The sequence below is a fragment of the Sceloporus occidentalis genome, unplaced genomic scaffold (assembly GCF_023333645.1).
Source record: "Sceloporus occidentalis isolate IW3139 unplaced genomic scaffold, rSceOcc1.0.p SCAF_4, whole genome shotgun sequence".
Lineage (NCBI taxonomy): Eukaryota > Metazoa > Chordata > Lepidosauria > Squamata > Phrynosomatidae > Sceloporus > Sceloporus occidentalis.
The window spans coordinates 138,989,403-139,012,305 of NW_028316984.1; the positions used below are offsets into that span (position 1 = coordinate 138,989,403).

A 22,903-nucleotide genomic window follows, 5' to 3' on the forward strand; every position below is an offset into this window, starting at 1 on the left:
TTCATAGGGCTACAGTTCATCCCTGGATTCAGAGTGGGTTTCATAGGGCTACAGTTCATCCCTGGATTCAGAGTGGGATTCATAGTGCAACAATTCACCTCTGGATTCAGAGTGGGATTCATAGTGCTACAATTCATCCCTAGATTCAGGGTGGGATTCACAGGGCTACAGTTTCTCCCTGGATTCAGAGTGGGATTCATAGCGTTACAATTCATCCCTGGATTCATAGGCTAGAATGGTTTAGTCCGAAAGGGTTCCTGGAACGTGATTTCCATATTCCAACCAAAGCACTCTGATTTGGGAGGGAAAGGCAACAACCTGCCCTTCCCTGGAGTTGAATCGGCGTCAACCCGGATTATTCCTGCCGTGTGGCTGCAAGGCGGAGGGAAGGCAGAGCATTAGGACCCGGGAGAGGCAGCCTCTTCGCGCTCTGCAGGAGGACTGAGCCGGGAGACAGAGAGAGGACGGAGAGCTCAAACCAACAGCTGTGACTGGAGGAGCAGCCAAAGGAGAAGAAGAGAGGAGGAAGGAGGGAGAGCATCCCATCCCCACTCGCCCAGCGCTTTCCAGGGGCTGCAGGCAGGCAGGCAGGCAGCATGCGGAGGCTCCGGGCCAATGCCATCGCCATCCTGACCGTGGCTTGGATCCTGGGCACTTTCTATTACTTGTGGCAGGACAACAAGCCCCACCGAGCCCCAGCCTCCTCGGCTTCTTCCTCCTCCTCCTCCTCCTCCTCCTCCTCTTCCAGCAGCAGCAGCAGCAGCAGCAGCAGAGGGGACAAAGAGGAGAGGACCCTGGCTCTCAGCATCATAGTAAGGGAGAGGTGGGGGGCATGCGTGTATATAGGCTACATCCACACTGGAGAAATAACCCGGTTTGGCCCCGCTTTAACTCCTTGTCTGGCTCTTGGCTATGGAATTCTGGGAGTTGGAGTTTCTGCTCCGCTCTGGGCCCCACAACAAACTCTCAACTCCCAGAATTCCATAGCCAAGATCCAGACAAAGAGTTAAAGTGGGGTCAAACCGGGTTATTTCTTCAGTGTGGACAGCCTCACTCCTCAGCATGAGTTTGCATCCAAGAGCCCAGTTTGCAAGGATTTGGAGGAAGGGGTGAATGGATTGGACCAGACTGGATAAGTCTTGGGTCCACAGGAAAGCATCACCCCATGGCAAGGATGGGGGTCTTGTCCACACTGGGCCACTAACTGCTGGTGCACATGCCTCCCGCTTGTCTGAGCACAGAGTGATTGATCCCATGGGAATCTGCTGGCAGCTGCATTCGGATGGGTTATTGTTGGTGATGAGGTTGGGTGCCTTTGAGCTGCTTCAGTCTTCTGGCGGCCTTCAGAAGCTTGGCAAGTTTCTTTGGAGGGGGTTTTGCCATCGCCTGAGGTTGAGAGAGCGTAACTCGCCCAAGGGCACTCAGTGGGTTTCTGCGGGTGAGCTCGGATTCAGACCCAGGTCTTAGAGTCCAGCACTCAAGACACTACACCAGACTGGATTGGGCCAGCCAATAAAGCTGGGAAATGGAGGTCAAGCTGGGAATTGGGGGATTTGCATGGCAAAAATGGGCACATCTGGCTCCAGATGTGCAGATCAGTCATGATTCCCTTCCTGCTCCACTGGCACAGCCTTGAGCATCTGTTTCAGTTAGATGAGAAAAACAACCTTTGTGGTATCCATGCAGGCAAACACATTTCTTATGACAGGAGCTGATGTGCATTTACAATCCCCTTCATTGCATGTTTGGAGGAAAACCGGAGATGTTCAGGTGTATGGACAGGATCTCAGTTGCAGAGGTTCAGTTAGATCTAGCACAGCTTTTCTCTCCATTAACAATGTGGTGGCCAAAACATGGATTGTGTGTGTCTGTGCGTGTGCGTGTGGCACTTCTCTCAGATTTGTGGCCCTGCAACATGCTCCTATACAGTGGGACATGTCTAGGAGAGCCATTAATTATGTCAGCTTTGGCACTAAACTGAGGCCAGGACTGGCTCCTACTTTGCCACGAATCAACAAAATAGTTAGTGGAAGGGGTAGAAATGCCAAGAGTTTGCATTAGTTCTTTCTCAGCTTTGAGGGAAATGTACGAAATGGGATGGACACTGACTTTGCCGGTCTCTGAGCCCATCCACACTGTGGAATGCTGGGCACTGTAGTTGGTAGTGCACTCTGATGCCACAGCCAGCTACAGTGCCCAGCATTCCACAGCATGGCACCATGGCAGTGAAAGTGGGACCAAACCAGATTATTTCGGCAGTGTGGATGCAGCCCAAATCCCTCAGGGTTTGCAAATTTCTCTGCATGAGAAGAGTGACTCATAGCTGTTGGTTCCTCCATCCCTCTGGAGCAGAGAGAGGGCCCTCTAGCTCAGCAGCGCAACACATGCTCTGCATGCAGAAGGTCCCTGGTTCAATTCTAGGCATTGTTGGTATAAATAAATAAATAAATAAATAAAAATAGATGGCAGGGCTGGGAGAAAAACATCTGGCTGAGACCCTGGAACAAGGCTGCCTGTCAGTATATGAGGAGACTGACCAATAGGCTGACAGAATAGAAAAATTGCTTCATATATAATGCATGGAGAGGTCCTTGGGATGATTCAAAATGTCTTAACAGTTCAGACATGCTTGGCCAAGTGCATAGGACAGATTGCCACAACGGGAGTGAAATAAATAAATGCACAGTTGTGCAGACCAGGGCTAAGCTTCCCTGATGCTAAGTGCATTAAAACCCTGCTTGTTTGGGAGTTTTAATTTTTAACTAAAGGAGGATGAGGCTTTCTTGGTTACCAACCGTGGGAGGCACAAGGACCAGCAATCTTCTGCAGACACGGTAAAAGTCTGTATGTGCATTCAAAGCAGCTGGCAGTTTTCCAGCTCCTGATTCTCTCTCGGCTGTACAGGGTACTGTATCAACAATATCCTTTATAAAGAGCTGTGCTTTGCTCTTTGTGACCCCATCCACAACGCCGTTGCAATGAGAGAGAGCGCTTCTCTCTTATGTGAGGGGAAAATCATAGAAGTCTTTCATCTCTGTTAGATGAAGGCGTCCCTCTTGCCATGGAAAGCTGCATCTCATTCAGGCTGTAAGATAGCCTAAGATAAAAGTAATACATTTTAATAAAACTAACAGAAAGTCATTGGGAATGACCTGGCCAAAAGCACTTTAGAAATTACACTATGTGTCATTTATCTGTTCTAATGTATTACCTGGATGCAGAAATGGAACTGAAATAGAAATAAAACAGGCTAAAGTGTCTTAAAAGCAAGACTTTTAGAAATCAGAAGTCTTGGCTGGTAGTCTTGTTGGAGACATATATCCTGATGTCGGTGCCGTCCTTAATTTTTCACATATGTGAAACTGCTCTGATAAGCTATACCAGATATGTTTTCTTTTTAAGTGTTCCAAACACCTGAGTTCTAAGTATGCTACAGTAATGGGCCATTGAGAGCTGAGGTGCCTAACTGAGGGCTAAAGACATGCAAATTGGGTTGATTTATCATGCCTATTTTCATGGGACACATAAGTGGTAAATGGAAATATTGTCTCAGATCTAATTTTCAGTGGGAGAAAGTGCATCTTAACTTTCCGCACCTTCTATTTTTTAATGGTCAAAATGAAGGTAGTAAATTAGCCCTTATTGCATAGGAGTGGGTCTATTTTATTCTGATGACTGAAATATTTCTTTGAAATTTTTAGATGAAAGGTGGTGCAGATTATTATGATGTTGTTATTATTACTGCACAGAGTGCATAGAAGCATGCAAAATGTTCATTTCCAAGCTGACATTATTTCAGCTCATTTATGCAAAATTGAATAGCGTTGGGAAGAATAATATTGCAGAGGTAACAGTGTTGCTGTTATTGTTTTAATAGGAAGAGCAAAATCTATGGATGGATTTGTTCTCCATATCCACTGAAACAGAACCATTGCTGCCTTCTTCTTTCTTTCAGTTATCTGGATTGATTATATTTGCTGTATCAGAGCCACCAGATCTGAGAGCTGCTTGCTCCACATTCCTGACTGATGCAGGGGAAATATAATAATAAGAGGAATGAGTGGGAAGAATGCAGCAAAATATCATCTCCTTCACAAGCTTGGTTAGATGTTCCTTCTGGACTTGAGCAACGTTCACTTTATTTAATAAGTCAGCGTGGTGATACTTAATCTTTCTTGGATGGATGACTTTTTCTTCTCTCTGTCTCTCTCTCTGATACATACATGGCATCGTTTCTACAATGCTGTCTACAGCTGTAAGCATCAAGCCAAAAAAGAGCCATGTTCTTGCTGCCATGACCTCAAGCAGTTGTGCTTCTATTGATTTGGAAATGTAGTGAATGGGTAATGGCACTGTACTGGGATGTAATGTGAATAACAAGCAGTTCCATTGGTAAGAATGTCACCAGATTGTGTGATGTGGGGAAAAATGGATCGGCGGAATAGTGAACCACAAAGGGGTGGGGAGGAAGCAATTGGAAAGAGCAGGCAGAAGGAGCAAAAGAAGAAAGGATGCCTTCCTTTGCTTTCTGCCTTGCTGAGGTGGACAGGCAAGGGAGCCTTTCTTAATCTAGTATCATTCAGTTGTGTTGAACCACAACTCCCTATTATCCCCAGCCAGCTTGGCAGTGGTTGTGACAGCTGGGGTTGATGCGAGTTGTAGTTCAGCACAGCTGGAAGGGCCCTCAGCAAGGGAAGGCTACATTACACATTAGGCTTTCTCTGTTCACGCTTATTCATCCCGGTCTCAGGCAGGGTGTATGTTGGCTTTCCTACCCCTAAGAGAGCTGGGAACGTGGCAGATTGCAGTTTTCATTGGATGGATCAGTGAAAAACTGGCTGGTTAACAGCCTTCATATCATGTTGAAAAGATATTTAGGGAGAAGAGAGCCCATTCACAGATCTCCTGACTAATGTTTACTTTGTGTATGCTTTAATCGGCCTCCTCCTTGCAACTTGCATGAAGTGCACAAGATTTCTGTCCTAGCCCTAAAGACTTTGACACATGGGCAACAGTTTGGCACCAGCAGGCTTGGGGCAATAATGTAAGGGATGCTTTCAGTGTTTTCATTTTTCACCTCTCCACTTTGAATAGAAATCCTAAAGTAGATTAGGCTTGAACCATTTGTCTGGATGGCTGCAGCAAATAAAAATCATCTCAGAGTAACCAGGCTGGAATATTTTGGATAGCCCATAATGGGGGCAGTTATCATGTGGCCTTCAAGATGCTAGACTGCAAATCATGGCAGCCATAACTGGTCTATCCAAAGGCGAGGAAAGCTGGGGGTTTCAGTTCAATGACATCTGGAGCACAATTTCCATCTTTGGCTGAGAAGGAATGTCAGTCTGCCATAAATGGTGAACACAGGAAGCTTTGTTATACCAAGTCTGTATTAGTTTGTCTAGAAGGCCAATATGGCATAGTGGTTTGCGTGTTGGACTAGGACATTGAGAGACCAGGGTTTGAACTTCTGCTTGGCCATGGAAACCCATCGGATGACCTTGGGCAAGTCACATCTCTCAGCCTTAGAGGAAGGCAAAGGCAACCCCCCTCCGAACAATCTTGCCAAGAAAACCTGTAATAGGCAGGATACAAAACCCTGCCTTAGGGTCACAAATGACCTGAAAGCACACAACAACAAATTTGTCTGTCTAGCAGTGGATGTCTGGCATTTCAGACAGAAGATTTCCCGAGTTCTACTTGGACATGCCAAGGACTGGATCTGGGACATTCTCCCAGAGCTTGGAAAAGTTACATTTTGCACTACAGCTCTCAGAATCCCCAGCTAACATACTCACTGTAGTTCATGCTAGCAGGGGTATACTGTAAGTTGTAGTCCAAAAAGTAACTTTTCCAAACTTTTCATTCTCACAAGGGCTCTATCAGTGAAGTAGGCCCTCACGTGAAAGAGGAAAAAGGAACAGAGTAATGAGTGTAGAATCAAAATATGTGGACATACAGTGGGCCCTTGGTATCTGCTGGGTTTTGGTTCCAGGATACCCCATGGTTACCAAAATCCATGGATGCTCAAGTCCCATTATATGAAATGGAGTAGTAAAATTGTGTTATTTATATGAAATGGCAAAATCAAAGTTTGCTTTTTTTGGGATTTAAAAAAAAAACATTTTCAAGCAGTGGATAGTTGAATCCATGCATGTAGAATCTGTGGATATGGAGGGCCAAATGTACATTGCAAAATCTTGCCAAGAAAACCCCATGATAAGTTTGCCTTTGGGTTGCCATAAGTCACACAACAACAACAGAGGGTCACCATAAGTTGGAAACAACTGGAAGGCACAGAACCACAACAACAGGCATATCTTCCTTTGTACAAATATGGCAAAAGGACTGATACAGGTCAACAAATACAAGTGGGAAGGAGCTCAGACACAAGAACTCATACAAAATAAGACCATAATAAATAATTAAACAACCTCAAACAAATGCTATGAACAGTATATAGTATTTCAAACAGATAAAATAAATGCAAATACCAGCAGCCCATGCAGAGAGTATGTGAACAAAAGTGAATAATCACAGAAATGCAAATACAATACAGTTCCAACAATTCGTAATATATACTATAAATGAACATGGAATACAACTATATCCAATCATACTGTGATGAAAAATGTCATAGAAAAAATTAGCTATGAATATGAATGGTAGTATATGGCAAACCTAGGGAATCTTGTGTATTTTTGTCGTTAGTTTTCCTTGGCCTTAAATAATACTGTTCTAGGAATTCTTTGATTTTATGATTTATCCCCATGTGTAACTTTGGTGAACCTCAAATGGAGATTTTAATTCGTTATGGTTAGTTTTAATTTTTAAGGAAATAATTCACTTTTATGGTTGTGTAGGTTAGAATTCTGCCATGCAGTGACCAAAATCCTCTTCTTTAAATTCATTTTGTAAGTAGCGCAATGCACTGAACATGGAAATTACTGTGTTTATTGAAGAATGGAGAGGATGAGAGCAGGATTGCATCCAGCTGTTTTCTTGTGGCTGGACCTGTTGTGATGACTTCCTGAGCAGGGACATAGCCAGGATTTTAGGAAGGGGGGGTCCAGACTAAGTGCCACCATTATAATGGGGCTTGGGCACGGCGGCGCAGTAGCATGCACCATTCTTTTTTTAATGGAAGGGGGGGTCCGGACCCCAAGAACACCCCCCCCCCGGTTACATCCCTGTCCTGAGGACTAGAGATTTCTGCAGATGCCTGTGACAATGCATCTAGCCTTCCTGCTTATCTTCTTCTCTCTGACAACATGGAAATAACTGTTTCAGGGAGGGGCTATGATGCTTACAAGGTGAGGTTTTTTTGGTTAGCATTGGCAGTTGTAGCTGTATGATACACTTACATCAACCAATGCTGGATCTCAGCCTGTCGGTGCATCTGCACTGTAAACATAATGCAGTGTGACACCACTTTAACTGCCATAGTTCAATGGGATTTGTAATTGGTTGTGGCACCAGAGCTCTCTGACAGAGAAGGCTAAATGTCTCACCAAACTACAGATCCCAGACTTCTATAGCATTGCACCATGGTAGTGTCAAACTACATTATTTCTGCAGTGCAGGTGCAGCCAGTATTCGTAAATCCACTTTTATTTATGATATTTTATAAGGAAGCAAGGGAACTAATCCCACACTTTTGTAATCCCTTTAATTTTGGCCCTGATAAAGCTGCTTTGGCCTTATCTTCTGCTGTAGAGATTATGCCAGTTTAGGTGTGGCCCACACACTAGCAAAAAGCTCTTGGCCCTCATTCTTGCTGATTCTTTTGGACTTGATTCCCAACATTTTACATGTACAATTTGTGGGTTTCCCCCCCAAATGATCAAATTGTTCAGAGCCAAAGAAGTTTAATTGCTGTTGCACCTTCAGTTTTGGACCACAGTTTTTAAAGGAACTCGGGCAACCTTTCTTCCTAAATCTCATGAATCTCTGGTTGATATGAATAATTAAGTACTGTTAAAACTATTGAGTTCCTCCTCCCCAAATATATACTCTGGTTCTTGCTTTCTTCCTCCCCCCCCCCCCAAATAATTTTTATTTATTTTCAATCATTACATAAAAGATTTCTCTTATTTTTTATCTTTACATCTTCATTCTTGGCTTCCAGATTACTCATTTTTCTTTATAAGAATTATCCTTATGAAATAATAATACATAAATAATACAGCATATAGCAAGGCTTTACATAGCCCCTTCTTCATTCAGAAATATTTTCTTACTTTTTCCTTATTCATCTTTCCCCTCATCTTATTTCCATTATGTCTACTCATTTTAAGGCTTTTATTTTCACATACATATCTTTAATCTTCAAATATCGTTCAGATATTTTAACACAGGTTCCCATTCTTTTTCTAATTTTTTTATTTTTCCAAATCTTTATTTTATGCATTTCTTTTAATTCTAATATTTTTCCAATCCATTCCTCTATTTTTGGTATTTTTTCTGATTTCCAATATTTAGCCAAAACAATTCGAGGTTTAGGTACAGCACCATTCTCCAATGACTCTTTTCTATGTCTGTTCATAAATCAAATGTCATATTAAGGAGATAAAATTCGGGCGTGCTTGGGAATTTTATATTCAAGGTCCGTTCATTGCTTTATGTATTTCAGCCCAATATCTCTTTATTTCTGGGAATGACCACCAAACATGATGATATGACCCAATTTTTACATGACACTTCCAACAGTTTTTTTCTTGTAGATTATAATTTTTTGCTATTAAAGGTGTATAATACCAGCGATTAATAATTTTAAGATCATTTACTTTGAGATCTTGTGATGTTGTAAATTTACTGGATTGTTCCCAAGCCCTCTCCCAATTCTCAAACAAAATAACATGACCTAATTCCTGTGCCCATTTCACCATTGCATCAGTTACTGTCTCTGTTTCTAATTCTCTTTGTATCAATATTTTATATATTTTTGACACTTTTCCTGTATCTTTATCCCAGATAATTTTATCCATGGGATTCTGTTATATTTCGAATTTTTCTTTTGTCATATCTTCCTTAAACTTAGGCCCCATACAGAAAGGCCAAAATAAAGCTGCTTCAAGTCACTTTGGAGGTATGCTGTTTAAATGATGCATGCGTACTAAGAGTTCGGAAGTTGCGCCAAAGCTGCACTTTAGTCCTTAGGACTGGATCATGGCATTGGTGTGGCTTCTGGACTGTTAGTATGCATGCATCATTTAAACAGCATACCTCCAAAGAGACTTGAAGCAGCTTTATTTTGGCCTGTCTGTATGGGGCCTAAGATTTCATCTGATAATACTCCAACCAATGTATTTTCTTTCCTAATCCTTCTAATTCTTCTCTGGATCTTATTCTAATCTTACCCTGTGGTTCTACCATCAATAATTCTTTATAGTCTGTCCCAGTGATGGTGAACCTTTTAGAGGCCGAGTGCCCAAAGTGCAACTCAAAACCCACTTATTTATTGCAAAGTGCCATGTCGCTCTGGCTTTCTACCAACAAACTCTGGCAAACTCTGTGCTGGGTCGACGGCACATGTGCCCACAGAGAGGGCTCTGAGTGCCACCTCTGGTACGCGTGCCATAGGTTCGCCATCACTGGTCTATCCAATTTTCTCTATTATGTCCTTATCTGAAGAAATCCATAGTAGAATACCATTATATTTTTTCCTTAATTACATTCTAGATATTTAACAGTGGTTTCTTTATCACATGATTTTTAAATTCTTTATCACTCTTATCTTTACTATATCCTATATATGCATGCCAACCATATTTTAACTTGCTTTCTTCCTTTTAACTACTAACTGTTGCCTACTAACTGTAGTTGCTGGGAAACTGCAGTCATATATTCAGTGTTTTCTCTGAGATCATTAAGATGCAACATTTCCCTCCTCAATGCCCCTCCTGGGGGGAAAAAAGGATTTAGAATTGTCTATATGGAGATGATTCAATTGTGGAGTCAAGATAGGAGAGAGATGGGGAGGCAAACTGCAGGTCCTGTGTGAAGGTTTAAAACATATTTGTCTGAAAAACAACAGCAGAAAAATGTGGTTTTGGTTAAATTACTCACATTCAATTTTTTTTTCTTCTTCTTCTGAAGACAAAGAAGAGCCAGATCTCATGGATGGCCTTAACACTTTTGAAATAAAGGCATCAGCTCTAATAAGCATACTTATTAGAAGGTATGGTTAGGATCGGGAAGCAAGAACTGTATAGGATAGGACTTGCTTAAGTTATGCAGGAAGGGCAGGATGCCAGTGTGTGATAGACAAATACATATTAAGTAAAAGTGGATTAAAAAGCTATCTATGCTAAAGACAAACAGAGCAGATAAAGCTGTCTGCCTCAACCCCCCCCCCCCTTCAAAGCTATTGTGGCTTTGGTCATTATTTTCCCCCCTCCCCCTTAAACTGCAGGATAAAATCAAATCAGCTTGGAGATTTTAACGGTGGGGAACCAAGGCAACCAATATGTTCTTTCTTCTCTTTCCAGGAAAGCAATACTACATGAGCTGACCTAAGCATGAAGGGCATTGGCTTTTTTTAAAAGTGAGATAAAACTGTATTTATCATTGGAAATTGCTTGACAAAAATGTAAACCCATATCTGCTACAATTGTGTGTCTTTCAAAGGTTTGGGGCTGTGAAATAACAAAAAGCACTGTGCTTAAAAAGTCAAAGATGTGAGGATGCTAGATACCAGCATGCCTTACTGACAGGGCCCCTTTACACTGCACAGTGAAAGCACTATAGTCCCACTTTAACTGTCATGGCTACAACTGATGGACTCCTGGGGGTTTGTAGTCTGGTGAGGCATTCAAGTTCTCTAGTTGATAATTCTAAATTTTCCTCACTAAAGTGCAAATCTCAGAACTCCATAGGATGTTTATATGGCAAGTGAAGTGGAATCACAGTGCTGTAACTGTGTAGTGTGAATGGGAGGATAACCCTATCCCCTGAATCTCAGATGAATATATTCTGTCTGTGCTCTTGTAATGATTAGGGGAAGGTGGTCTGTACATGCTTAATTGTCCTTCCGTCCTTCCTTCTTTCACAAGCTTCAGGTTGTATTATCCTAGCTTTGGACCAGAGCTTAGCAAATTACGGCGAGTTACAGACCGCCCAAAAGGGGCAGTCTGCCACCGCCGCCGGTTGCTGTGTCCGGGAACCGCAGCAGCCAAACCGCGCGGTTCCCGGGTGCAGCCAGAAAGAAGTGCCAAAATGGCACTTCTTTCTGGGCCCCGGAAGTGGCGCCGTGAGGCGCTAGTCACGCACTTGCGGTGTCACTTCCGCTGCGCGACATCCAGACGCTATGCGTCTGGATGTCAAAATGGTGGCCCCCGTGCGGATGGGCGCCGCCATTTTGTACAGACTCGGTCCGTACTAGGGTTGAGGGGTGTCAGGAAGTGACGCCCCTTCTCAATCCTAACACGCCCCTTCCTAACCCTAGCACGCCCCTTCGGCGCGTCTGTAACGCGCCTATGTTTCTGGGCTAGAAGCCCTAAAATCTTTTAGCCAGCATGGCCACTAGACAAGGTTTCATGCCCTGTCATTGATAATATGTAGCTTGAAGCAAATCCTGAGAACATTGACATAAAAGGAGAACTTGTTTGGGATTTTCCAGTATTTCTAATGACTGTGTCAGTAGAACCACATTATGATTTATCATCTCTACAGTCTATGGGGAAGGCATAATTTTAAAAAATGCATGCTGGAATGGTGGTACAGGATTAGGCTTGCCATATCCCGCCTGGGGGCGGGACTTTCCCGGTTTGGGGCGGGTCCGCACGGTCCCGCCCCAGTTTGCCCCCTCCCCCGGGCAGGATGTGGCAAGCTGAGGGAGGCTTTCCCGCGCCGCTTGGGCCTCCGCTCCCCGCCGCGATCGCGGCAAGGCCGGGGGCCCAGGCGGCGACTAAAAGCCTCCTTAAGGCGGAGGCTTTCCCGCGCCGCTTGGGCCTCCGCTCCCCGCCGCGATCGCGGCGAGGCTGGAGGCCCAGGTGGCGACTGAAAGCCTCCTTAAGGCGGAGGCTTTCCCGCGCCGCCTGGGCCCTGGGCCTCGCTGCGATCGCGGCGGGGGCGGAGCCCAAGCGGTGAGGGAAAATGTAGGACAAAAATTTCAAATGTAGGGCACATGTTTATGTGTCCTACATTTGAAATTTTTGTCCTACATTTTTCCCGGTTTCGAGGTCCGGAGGTATGGCAACCCTATACAGGATCCTATACCTTCCAACACTTTCCACATGAAAACATGTGGGGACACATGTGGCTGAGCACTTCAGCGTGTGATCCAAAAGGGTATAGCCAGGCAACAAAAGGGCAGCAGCTATTAATGACGAAGAACACACAAAGCACTGAGTTTAAGAAAGATGGGGAAAACAAACAAGCCTATTGGGAAGGACAAAACTCTGTCTTCCTCTCTTCTTGCTCTTACTGAATTCAGTTTGAATTGCCGTTTGAATTCAGTTTGCAGCAACTGAAGTAAGTCATGGATGAAGGAGGCATGTGTGAGGAAGAGAGAGATACTAGTATATTTTAAAAGCAGCTGAAAAACTTGGATGGCAGAAGATTAACTGGGACTGCCCCTGCCAAACCAGTATCATTGGAGGGTGTGATAGCCCATGCAAAGAAAGAGGAAAAGCCTAAAAGTTTATTTGTGTTACAGAGTTCTTGGCCAGTTAGGAGGTGCAATTGCAAGGATCACTTGTAGTATAGTGATAATGAACTCCCATAGGGTGGGGAATATTTTCTAGTGGTCAAATGGAGCTAAAGATGTCTCACTTTTACATTGAAGGACATTTTTTTCCAGGATTTTCTGCATCTTTCATAACTATGGAAAACTTGTTTTCCCAAGCCTTCACTTTGTAATGAAGCTTGGAGAAGTTAGTTCTTTGGGGTACAAATCCCAATAGCTATGCAGGCCGGGGGGGGGGGGAGGGGGCTGAAAGGTGTAATCCAAAAGTATCATTTCCACATTCTGTGTTATGGACTCAATTATTATTCATCTCCCATTAAAGACATTTAAATTGTATGATGGAGCATTTAGAACCTTTTCCAAAGTTTGTGAAGTCCCTCCAGAATCACCACTGAAATATATCTCTAGTTCACTCACTCATTCATTTATTCATTCATCTGGAGTATTTCCTTCCCACATTTTCAGCATTTTATTCTGAAAGTAATTTACAATAGATTAAAAAAAACATCAATTACATATCTATAATAGCACATTTAAAATAGGAGCCACAATATCAGATAGAAAACATCAGCAGCAGCTGCAGCAGCAATGTTAGAGCAAACCCTTAAGAAATAATTAGAGACATGAGATAGAAGGGTAGAATGAAAGTATCCTGCAGAGATATGGGTAAACATTTTTGTATTGCCACCCAACATAGATGGCACTGGGCAGACATTTCTGGGGCAGGTGTCCCACAAGTGGAGCCTCACAGCTAAAAAGCTTCTTTCTATAGTCACAACTGGCCTTATGTTTGAAGGTAGAAGTAAGCTGGAGAAAAGCCTCAGAGGAAGATCTTACAATGTGGGCAGCTTCATGAAAAGACAGCCCTTTCAGATATTTAGATTCTATTAGGCACAGCTTGGATTTTTTATTTTTTTTCTATTTTGGACTACTGCTCCCAGAAGTTCCTTGGTAGAACTGGTAACATTTCTGAGCTTTAGGACTTTGTAAACCAGTTTCAGCACTTTGAACTGTGCCTGGAAACATGATAGAAGCAGGTGAAGCTATACTGGCCAAGTAACATTTTATGATATAGAGAGACTCTCTGGTCTGAAAGTTCAGTGGACTCCATTTCATCTCACTATACCTGGTTCACTGCCATTTTGCTCCCTCCTAAGTCAGTTTATTTTGCTTTCTCCTGGGAGGTATTGCAACTGCCTGACTTCCTACTGTAGTAAGTCCTATGTCTAAAATGGCTCCCCACCCCCCATTAAAATAGTGAAATCCCCTCCTGTGCCCCCTACGGTCATGAATATTGGGGGGGGGGCATTGTAGAGCCTTTGGAACCTCAAAAACAGCACGAGTGTGTACTTGCTCCACCTCTGCATCAACCCATCTACCCTGGATATTATTAAAGCACTGGTAATTTCCATAAGGCTGACTTCAGAATTCAGATGAACCACAGTGACACCCCAGCACTAAGATGGTAGGAGAAGTCTCATCATGTCAGAGATGCCAGTGGATGTCTAAAGTAAGGGATGGATCTAAAACCATTCCCAGATTGCAGGTCTGAGTCTTAAGGGTGAGTGCAATTTCTCAGTCAGTCCAAGCTAACCACCACCTCTGTGATCATGTGAATAGCATCTTCCAGCATTTGGAAAGCGCATTAAAAATGATGTTATGGATGACAGTTTAACCATCTTTAATGCAGATGTTATACAGCATTTTGTGTATGTTCTTAGTATAATAGGTATTTTACTGAGCATTTTACCGAAACATGGCAGAGATATGTTCTTCAATTATTTTGCAACATTTTGCTGGCAACAGCTGCATCTGTGAGACCACCTCTTGTCAGAACTCTTTCAAGCACTGCAGCATGGGATCTGGCACCTGTATGTGAGGGGATCGTGTTGCAGTTTGTCAGCTAATTAATATTTTTGTGCCGCAGATTCACTACACCTTCCAGCCAGGTGTGCTGAACAGGCATAATGTAGGTGTGCTCAGTATGTGTGCTGGTTGCTAATGTCTGTATAACCCTACTTGCCAATTGTTCTGATTTGGCTAACTCACTGCTCTTCGAGGCACCTGGTAGCTGAATGTCTTAACATTGTGAGATTCTTCAAAGACTGAACATTTTAAAGCATTTTAATATTAGGGAGTCTGAGATGGTATATTGGTATAACTGACATGTTTATTTCTCTGAAAAAGGAAATGTGTTTTCTGAGTTGTAGAAGAATATGTATGAGAGTTAGTGTGGTTTAGTGGTTGAGAACTGGATTGTGGTTCTTGGTCTCCAGATGCCAACATTCGATGGCCATTAACAAGTCACACTCTCTCAGCCGCAGGGAGGGAAAGACAAACTTCCTCTGAAAAAATCTTGCCAAGAAAATCCCATGATTTTCCAAATAAGTTGGGCATTATTTGAAGGTGAACATCATCAAAAGAATATGTATTTTGAACAGTGCTCTAAAAAACTTTGGCTGAGGTCATTATCAGATTCCAGGAAAATGTCTCATTGGCCATGTCATAATTTAAGCTGTAGAAAAACAGGTAGTCCTAGTTTCTACCAGCAAATGTTGGATAGCATATTGTGTAATAGTTTGCTTAACTATCTGTTTAGATTCTTCATCTCTGATCTCTGAGGACAACTCTTCTTTCCTAATTTATGTTAGTCCTATTAGAGGCTTCTGTAGATGTCATCTAAAATGTATTTCAAGCATTTGTACTGTACTCTTCTTCAGCTGAAAAATCTTGCAGAACAGAACTTTACAAACCAAGGAAAAAACAGGATACTTCTGACTGTCAGGCATACAGTCTCAAAGACACAACACAAAAGGAAAAAGGGAAGAAGGGGGGGGGTTGGAGGAGGAGAAGGAAACAAATCTAGCACCAATTCTTCCATTTACAGAATTCTTATAGTTAATAGCTGAGATGGACACAGACTTGGGGAATTTAAAAAAGCTAGTATCTCAGGAGACCTGACAGAGTTGGTCTACTTCTCTTCAAACATTCTGAGCTAGAAGGTAATGGTGCATATAAATATTTCCCCTCACAATAAAACTGACCTCCCAGCAAAAGGGCAATGAATTTTTGATCCTCCAGATATTATTAGAATTTGGACTCATCTCTGGCTGTGCTGACTAAGACTGGGAGCTGCAGGCCAACATTCAGAGATCCAAACATTGTCCACCCCATCCCAGGTTGTACTACAGTTATCCTTAAAAGTCTCATCTTTCTCACTTCAAAATGTGTGTTCCTTTCTCCATTCTTCCCTTTCATGCACAACTTCCTGAGCTCTGTAAAACATTAATCCAAAGATGTTTGTGCTTTATATGAAGTTTAGTTAAATCTTTGAAATCTTTCCTTCAGCTTTTTATTATCCAAATGTGGTAATTGTTTCCCTGTGCATTGTGCCTTTTTTTCAGTTGTATTTAACTGAATATATTCAGTTTTGTATGTACATGTTCTGATGTAACTGAATACATTCAGTTTGATATAACTGAATACAGTAACATCATATCAACATATAAACTTTGGTATATGGGCCTTTAGGTAAGAGCGTACATGACAGTGTGTCTGCATGTTTCATAGCTTCCCCCTTTTTACATCTTCAGGATGGCTTAGGGCCTATTCCAACAAGGTTTCATTTGTTTTAACAACTGTTGTTATTGTGTGCTTTCAAGTCATTTCCAGTTTATGGCGACCCTAAGGCAAACCTATCACAGGATATCACAGAAGAAACCACTAGCCTCAGTTTGATAAGTACAGTGATCCACTCAGACTGATAAATGTTATTTTGAAAAAAGTAATCTCTTAGCACTAGTTGCCACTTTTGAGAAAACAACATATTACTTTAACATGCTTAATATGTTATTGACCATATTGCTTTGTGTTGTTGCTTATTATTATTTACAAAAAATGTATTAAAATAGAAGAACAAACCAGGATCGGGAGGATATGCTCGTCGGAAGAGATCCGTCTTAACTGCCCTCTTAAATGTCTCCAAGGAGGTAATAAGACAGATCTCTTCTGGGAGATTGTTCCATAATCTTGGAGCGATTATGGTGAAAGCTCTTTGGGAAGTTGAGGTTAATCTAGACATTTTTAATTCCAGCAGATTCTTCCCTGATGTTCTGAGAGTGTGGGGAGGATTATGTAGGGAGAGGCATTCACGTAAGTAACTCGGGCCCAAGCCATGTAGGGCTTTAAAGGTAATAACCAACATCTTGTATTGTGCTCAGAATCAAATTGGCAGCCAGTGAAGATCTTTTAAGATTGGTGTTATATGTTCAAACCTTGAAACCAGGTTGGTGACCAACCTGGCTGCCATATTTTGAACTAGTTGAAGCTTCTGAACTTGGTACAAGGGTAGCCCTATGTAGAGTGCATTACAGAAATCAAGATGAGAGAAATGTGTTAAAAAGTATAAATAGAAAGTCTAAAAACAATTAAGTGATTTATAAAGTTAAACACATTAAACATTTTAAAATATTAAAATGTGTTAAAAACTCTGCTTTGCTTTCAAGTCATTTCCAATGTATGGCGACCCTAAGGTGAACCTATCACAAGGTTTTCTTGGCAAATTTCTTGAGAGTGGGTTTATCATGGCCATTCTCTGAGGCTAAGAGAGTGGGACTTGCCAAGGGTCACCCAGTGAGTTTCATGGCTGAGCAGGGATTTGAATCCTGCTCTCCAGAGTCATAGACCAGTGCTCAAACCACTACATCACACTGACACACCTTAAAATCTGAGTTGCACAACACCAAACCCTTAAAAAACTTGACAGCACAAAAATATTTTTACATGCCATTGAAAGAAAAGCAGGGATGGGGCCACCCTGGCCTCTCTAGGGGGGGAGTTCCCTCCCTAGATCCACCTAGTCCAGCTTCAACCATTAGCAGGCACTAGACCACAGGTAAGTGGTCCCATGGCCTTCATCCTCTCACTGTATGACCTTTGGAGTCTGCCCAGTTGATCAGCCATCAGATGGGAGGTGGGAAAAGTCTCTCTGAAGATCAGGATATCAACCATAGCAGCAGTGTCTCTGAGAGAGGGGATGGTTGGCATGTTTGCCTAGTGTACACATGACTGTGTATGCTCCAAGCCACTGTCTCCTGGCAGAAGTGTGCATGATGGCCAAAAGGTTGCCAGGCTACAAGGAGTATCAGGAGCTAGATATTGTAGACTAGTGGATCATAATGTAATACCAGCCCACCTCTGCTATTATCCCTATCCAGCTTCTTCCTTGAGTCCTGTTGTGATAGATTCCATTGGTGCCTCACACAGCCTTGCCTGATTTGGTTCTTACCTGAGAGGACTCTACCTGTTTGAAATGGACTGCTTTACTCAACTAAGGGTTGATCCTTCCAGGAGGCCTGCAGAGATAATCATATTTTTTTGTTCTCACCTGGTGCTTCCTCTGCTTCCTCTGCCATTCAACCCTCCAAGTACACAGATGCTACCGCCAATTCCACCATGCTCCTCCTGTGTGTGTTTACATGTGTGTGTATGCATGTATGTAGGTGTTTTCATATCGGGAGTACTGTCTGGCAGTGCTATTACACACACTTCAAGTGTACTGATTTGGCAGGGACAGTCCTGATTAATCCACTGTCATCCTACTTTTTCAGCTGCCTATAAAGTGCCCCAGTTTCTTGCTCTTCCTCCCACTTTCCCTCTTTGACCTCAGCTTACTTCAGTTGCTGCAAACTGAATTCACAGAGCAACTAACTCGGTGAGAGGAGAGGGCAGAATTTTGCCCTTCCTAGTAGGCACAGGGAAAAGCAAAGTGTTGCAGCCTCTCCTAACTTTCCTGCTATTCCTCATTAATAACTTTTGCCGTCTTGATCACACTTGCATGTTGCTTGGCCACACATCTCCCAATTTTCATGTAGGAGGGCATACTGTTATGTGCACCAGCAGTGTAAGTGTGTAGTGGGGAGAGATACTTCCCACTTAGTGAGAACAGCTTGGCTGGACTCTGCTTTTGGATCACCCTTACTTAACTCATGTACTTTCTAGGCGGTCTCAGCAGGCTTGGACATGGACCACATATGACTCTGTCTCTGAGGAGCCCTTGCTTAGATAGCTGTTCTTGGTCAAATCTTGCCATCTTAGACATTTCCCTAGCCTTGAACAGGACCCATCTTTGGCAACCCCCACACTACATTCGCCTCACACTATAAATTTCCATGTCCAAAGCTGTGGTGTTTCCTTTTGTTATTACTAGCCACACTTACAAGCCCACATATAAAGGGAATAATTTTCAGCAACACACACAGTGATATGCCATGCTTGGATAAGGTAGCCCTGTCCATCATTTTGTTAGTGGGGGTATCTCTGTATATAATATTAGCAATAACCAACTTAGAAGTGTGGTGGTGCGCACAGTATGAGATAAAATGGGTCAAATGTAGTGCAGACTTTGGTATGTTACAGTCAAGCGTGAATTGACCCTAAAGAGCTGTGTGGAGGAGGACATCTGTGGTGTTAATATCCTGTGATAATTCCCCCCCCCCCAATTAATGTTGTCATAATGATTATTTAGGGGTTTTGTTTCATCCCCTGCTCAAATGGGAGCTGTAGTGATAACCCTTGTATCCATTGACAGTTCTTGGAGCCAGGGCAAGAGTGGCTTAGCCATGGCAGTGATTAAAGAAACAAAAAGTAAACAAAGGCCAGTGAATAAATCTTTCCTGCCCTCTAAAAGCAAGGCATGATTGCTCAGTATTGTATTTTTTGGCTGTTCTGTCTTGTTCAATTTCAAGCGTGCCAAGGCATGTGGTGGTCTTCCTTTCCCCTGGCAGATAATTCAAGAGCTGATATATCTCCCTGCCTAACAACCATCACAATGTCTCTTTCTCCCCAAATCCCATTGCTGTTTACTGTACATGTATCAATTTATTTCACTTGGGCTATTTTTTCTTCTGCCGCTTTCCCCCTTTTGTTCAGTGACAATGGCTCTGCCTTTTATTTGAGAAATTCAAAATGCTGTCTAAACATTTAAGCTTCACGCCTCTGCTTAAATGGAAGATCTCCTGAAATGTTTCCAAAGTGCCACAGGATGTACTTTCCCTTGCGTTACATCATGTGGTGGTGCTCCCTCTTGCAACCAGGATTGGCTGGTTTAAGCCAAATGACTTTTTTTAACCCCCCCCCCCCCCCCGGTTTTTAAATTGATTATTCTTTTCTTTTTAAACTCTGGTTATTATTATTAATTTCCAACCCTCTTACAGGAACTACAATGTTTGAATTTAAATATTTTAACTTTAACAGTTTATTGGCAGTTGTTAATTGTTAGGCCAGTATTCAGTTTTAGCTGCTCCTTTTTAATTATTTTATAGTGCATGAAATGCCACTCAGAAACAAATCCTTCAATTAACCTAAGTTCAACCAAAACAACTTGCTTTAAAATACCACTTTTAAAAAAGAACTATTACTATTTAAGCTAGTGGCCATAACATCTGAACTGCATGTTGCTAATTAATTTTCTGATTTACTTCCATATTGATGTAGTCCTACATATTAGTGCACCCAAAATCCATGCACAAACAAACCAGGGTTAAAAAAAAAAACAAATAACGCGGCTTATAGCTAAGAGGACTGAGGGGCTGGAGCAATTCATCTGTGAGAAAAGGTTACACGTTTGGCCCTGGTGAATTTAGAAAAACAACAAGTAAGGGGAGACTTGATAAAAGTGTATAAAATTAGCCACAATACAGAAAGTAAGCAAGTCATTTTTCTCCCTCTCACATAATCCTAGAACCCAGGGGAACGCAATAAAGGGTGAATGGTGGGAAAGACGAAAGGAAGTCCTACACATAGTACTGTACTTGGTTAATCTATGGTTGCATCTGTACTGTAGAAATAATGCCGTTTGGTACTGCTTTAAGTGTTGTAGATCCATCCTGTGGAATCCTGGGTTTAGTAGTTTTACAAGATCTTTAGTCTTCTCTGCCAAAGAATGCTGGTGCCTCACAAAAATACAAATCCCAGGATTCTGTAGGATGGAACCATAGCAATTAAAGTGTTGTCAAACTAGATTATTTCTACAGTGTAGATGCACCCTATGGAGCTCTTTACCACAAGATACAGTGAGGATGGCAACCAGTTTAGATGGCTTTAAAAGGGGATTATACAAAATCATGGAAGATAAAGCCATCAGTGGCTGCTAGGCATGCTGGATATACATTCACTCCATTACCAGAGGCAGTATGTCTTGGTTTATCAGATAGTGGGGGCTGTGCACCAAAATCTCTTGCTGTAGGGTTGCTATGGATAACTGGTTGGCTGCAGTATACTAGTTAAGCCTTGGGTAAGATCTAGCACAGCTTTTCACATGTTAGCAGATCCTTCACACAAAATTATTCTTCCTTAGCTCTGCTAGATAAAGAACTTGTGTTAAGTGCAGCAGAAACTGTTTGCTGTTTTGTTCAGGGTTTGGCAGAAAGCATCTGAAGAAGGCTGACTTGTTTGTGAGTAAATCATAACAAAGCATTCAGCTTTGTTATTGTATTAATGGCATACATCAAGGACCTATGCAACTAGTCTTGCTCACTTAATTATCATCCTTCAAATATGACTGTAGCTTGGCTTTTCCTATACCCTTAACTGGCTGATAGCTTCCATAACAGCACTGTGCTGTCTGCTTTAAATTTATTCCCAACTTTAAAGGTTCTATACAGGGTGTGGAATGCTACCCTCAAAATAGGTATTATTAATATACTAATAGTATGCTTTAAAGACCGGAGACCAGGGTTCAAATCCCTGCTCTACCAAAGAAATCCATTGAGTGATCTTGGACAAGTCACATACTCTCAGATCCAGAGGAAGGCAATGGCAAAGCCTCTCTGAACAAATCTTGCCAAGAAAACCCCATGATAGATTCACTTTAGGGTTGCCATAAGTTGGAAATGATTTGAAGGCACACAGCAACAATTAAGAATTTAGGCAACTGGTCTAGATCGTATGATTCCTGATCAGTTTTCAACTTTAACTGTCTTTAATTACCGTATTTAATCTCTGTGACTGCATCAGCATATCTATCTAAGCTATGATTAGATGATGGTGATTTTGCTTTGGCGCACATGATCTCAAAGCAACAATGTTCTCCTTTACAACAGCAATGTGCACACTAGTATCCAGGCCTAGAGGTATCCCTATGCACGTTCCATGGTGGAATTTAATTCATTTCATATCTATGCTGCTTTTCTCCCAGAAAGGGGCCCAAGGCAGCTCACAGAGAAAATAATTAAATTTAAAAAAAACACAATTAAAATCAACTACCTAAAAACAGTATAAATGACATAAAACATAAAAATGTTAAAAACATATCTAAAGTACACACGTCCTGTATAAAAGCATTTCTGACACAATTATATATTAAATGCCCACTTGAATAAAAATGTGTTTGACTGCCTAGCCTCCTGTGGAAGGGAGTTGGCCTTCTCTTGTGTCCTCAGCAAGCAAAACTGTGATGGTGGCAGAAAACCTTCCCCCATAGACCTTAGGACCCTGTCGGATTTGTATGGGGAGATATAATCTTTTGGATAGTCTGAATCTAAGTCTTATAGGGCTTTATAGATCATGATGATAACTTTGAATTGTGTCCAGAAACAAACAAGTAGCCAGTGGAGCTGTTGCAACGAAGGAGTTATATGCTCCCTATAACTGGCCCCTGACAGCAGTTTGGCCACCACATTTTGAATCTGCTGAAGTTTCCAAACATTTTCCAAAGGTAGTCCCACATAGAGTCTGTCACAGTAGTCCAAAGGGGATGTAATCAAGGCATGTGTCATCATAGCCAGATCTGACATCTCAAGGAATGGGTGCTGCTGGTGCACTAGTTTTAGCTGTGCAAATGCGCTCCTGGCCATAGATGAAACCTGGGCATCCAGGCTCAAGAGTTGACTCCAGGAGGACACCCAGGCTGCAAGCCTGAGATTTCAGTGGGAGTGTAACCCTATCCAGCACAGACAAAGTCCCTATTCCTTGATCTGCCTTACAACTGATCAGGTGCACCTCTGTCTTGTCTGGATTAAGTTTCAATTTGTTTGCCCTCATCCAGCCCATCACTGACAGCAGATGTTGGTTCAGTACAGAGGCAGCTTCCTTGGAATTAGATGGAAACGAGAGAGAGAATTTATCTGTGCCAGTTACATTCCAAATCTTCCAATATGTGTTTGCAGAAAGAAATGCAATAATTAGTCCTTCAGCCTAATTCTTGCACTCAGGCTG

General features: G+C 42.3%; 1 protein-coding gene across 1 annotated transcript in view; it reads left to right on the top strand.

The window, feature by feature from the left end:
• The first annotated feature begins 466 nt into the window (after window positions 1-466).
• GALNT16 (polypeptide N-acetylgalactosaminyltransferase 16) overlaps window positions 467-22,903 on the top strand; it is a 247,414-nt gene continuing 224,977 nt past the window's right edge. Inside the window, exon 1 of the mRNA XM_089521755.1 lies at window positions 467-812. Coding sequence (XP_089377881.1) covers window positions 597-812 — 216 coding nt within the window. The 5' untranslated portion in view covers window positions 467-596. The remainder of the gene's footprint in view (window positions 813-22,903) is intronic.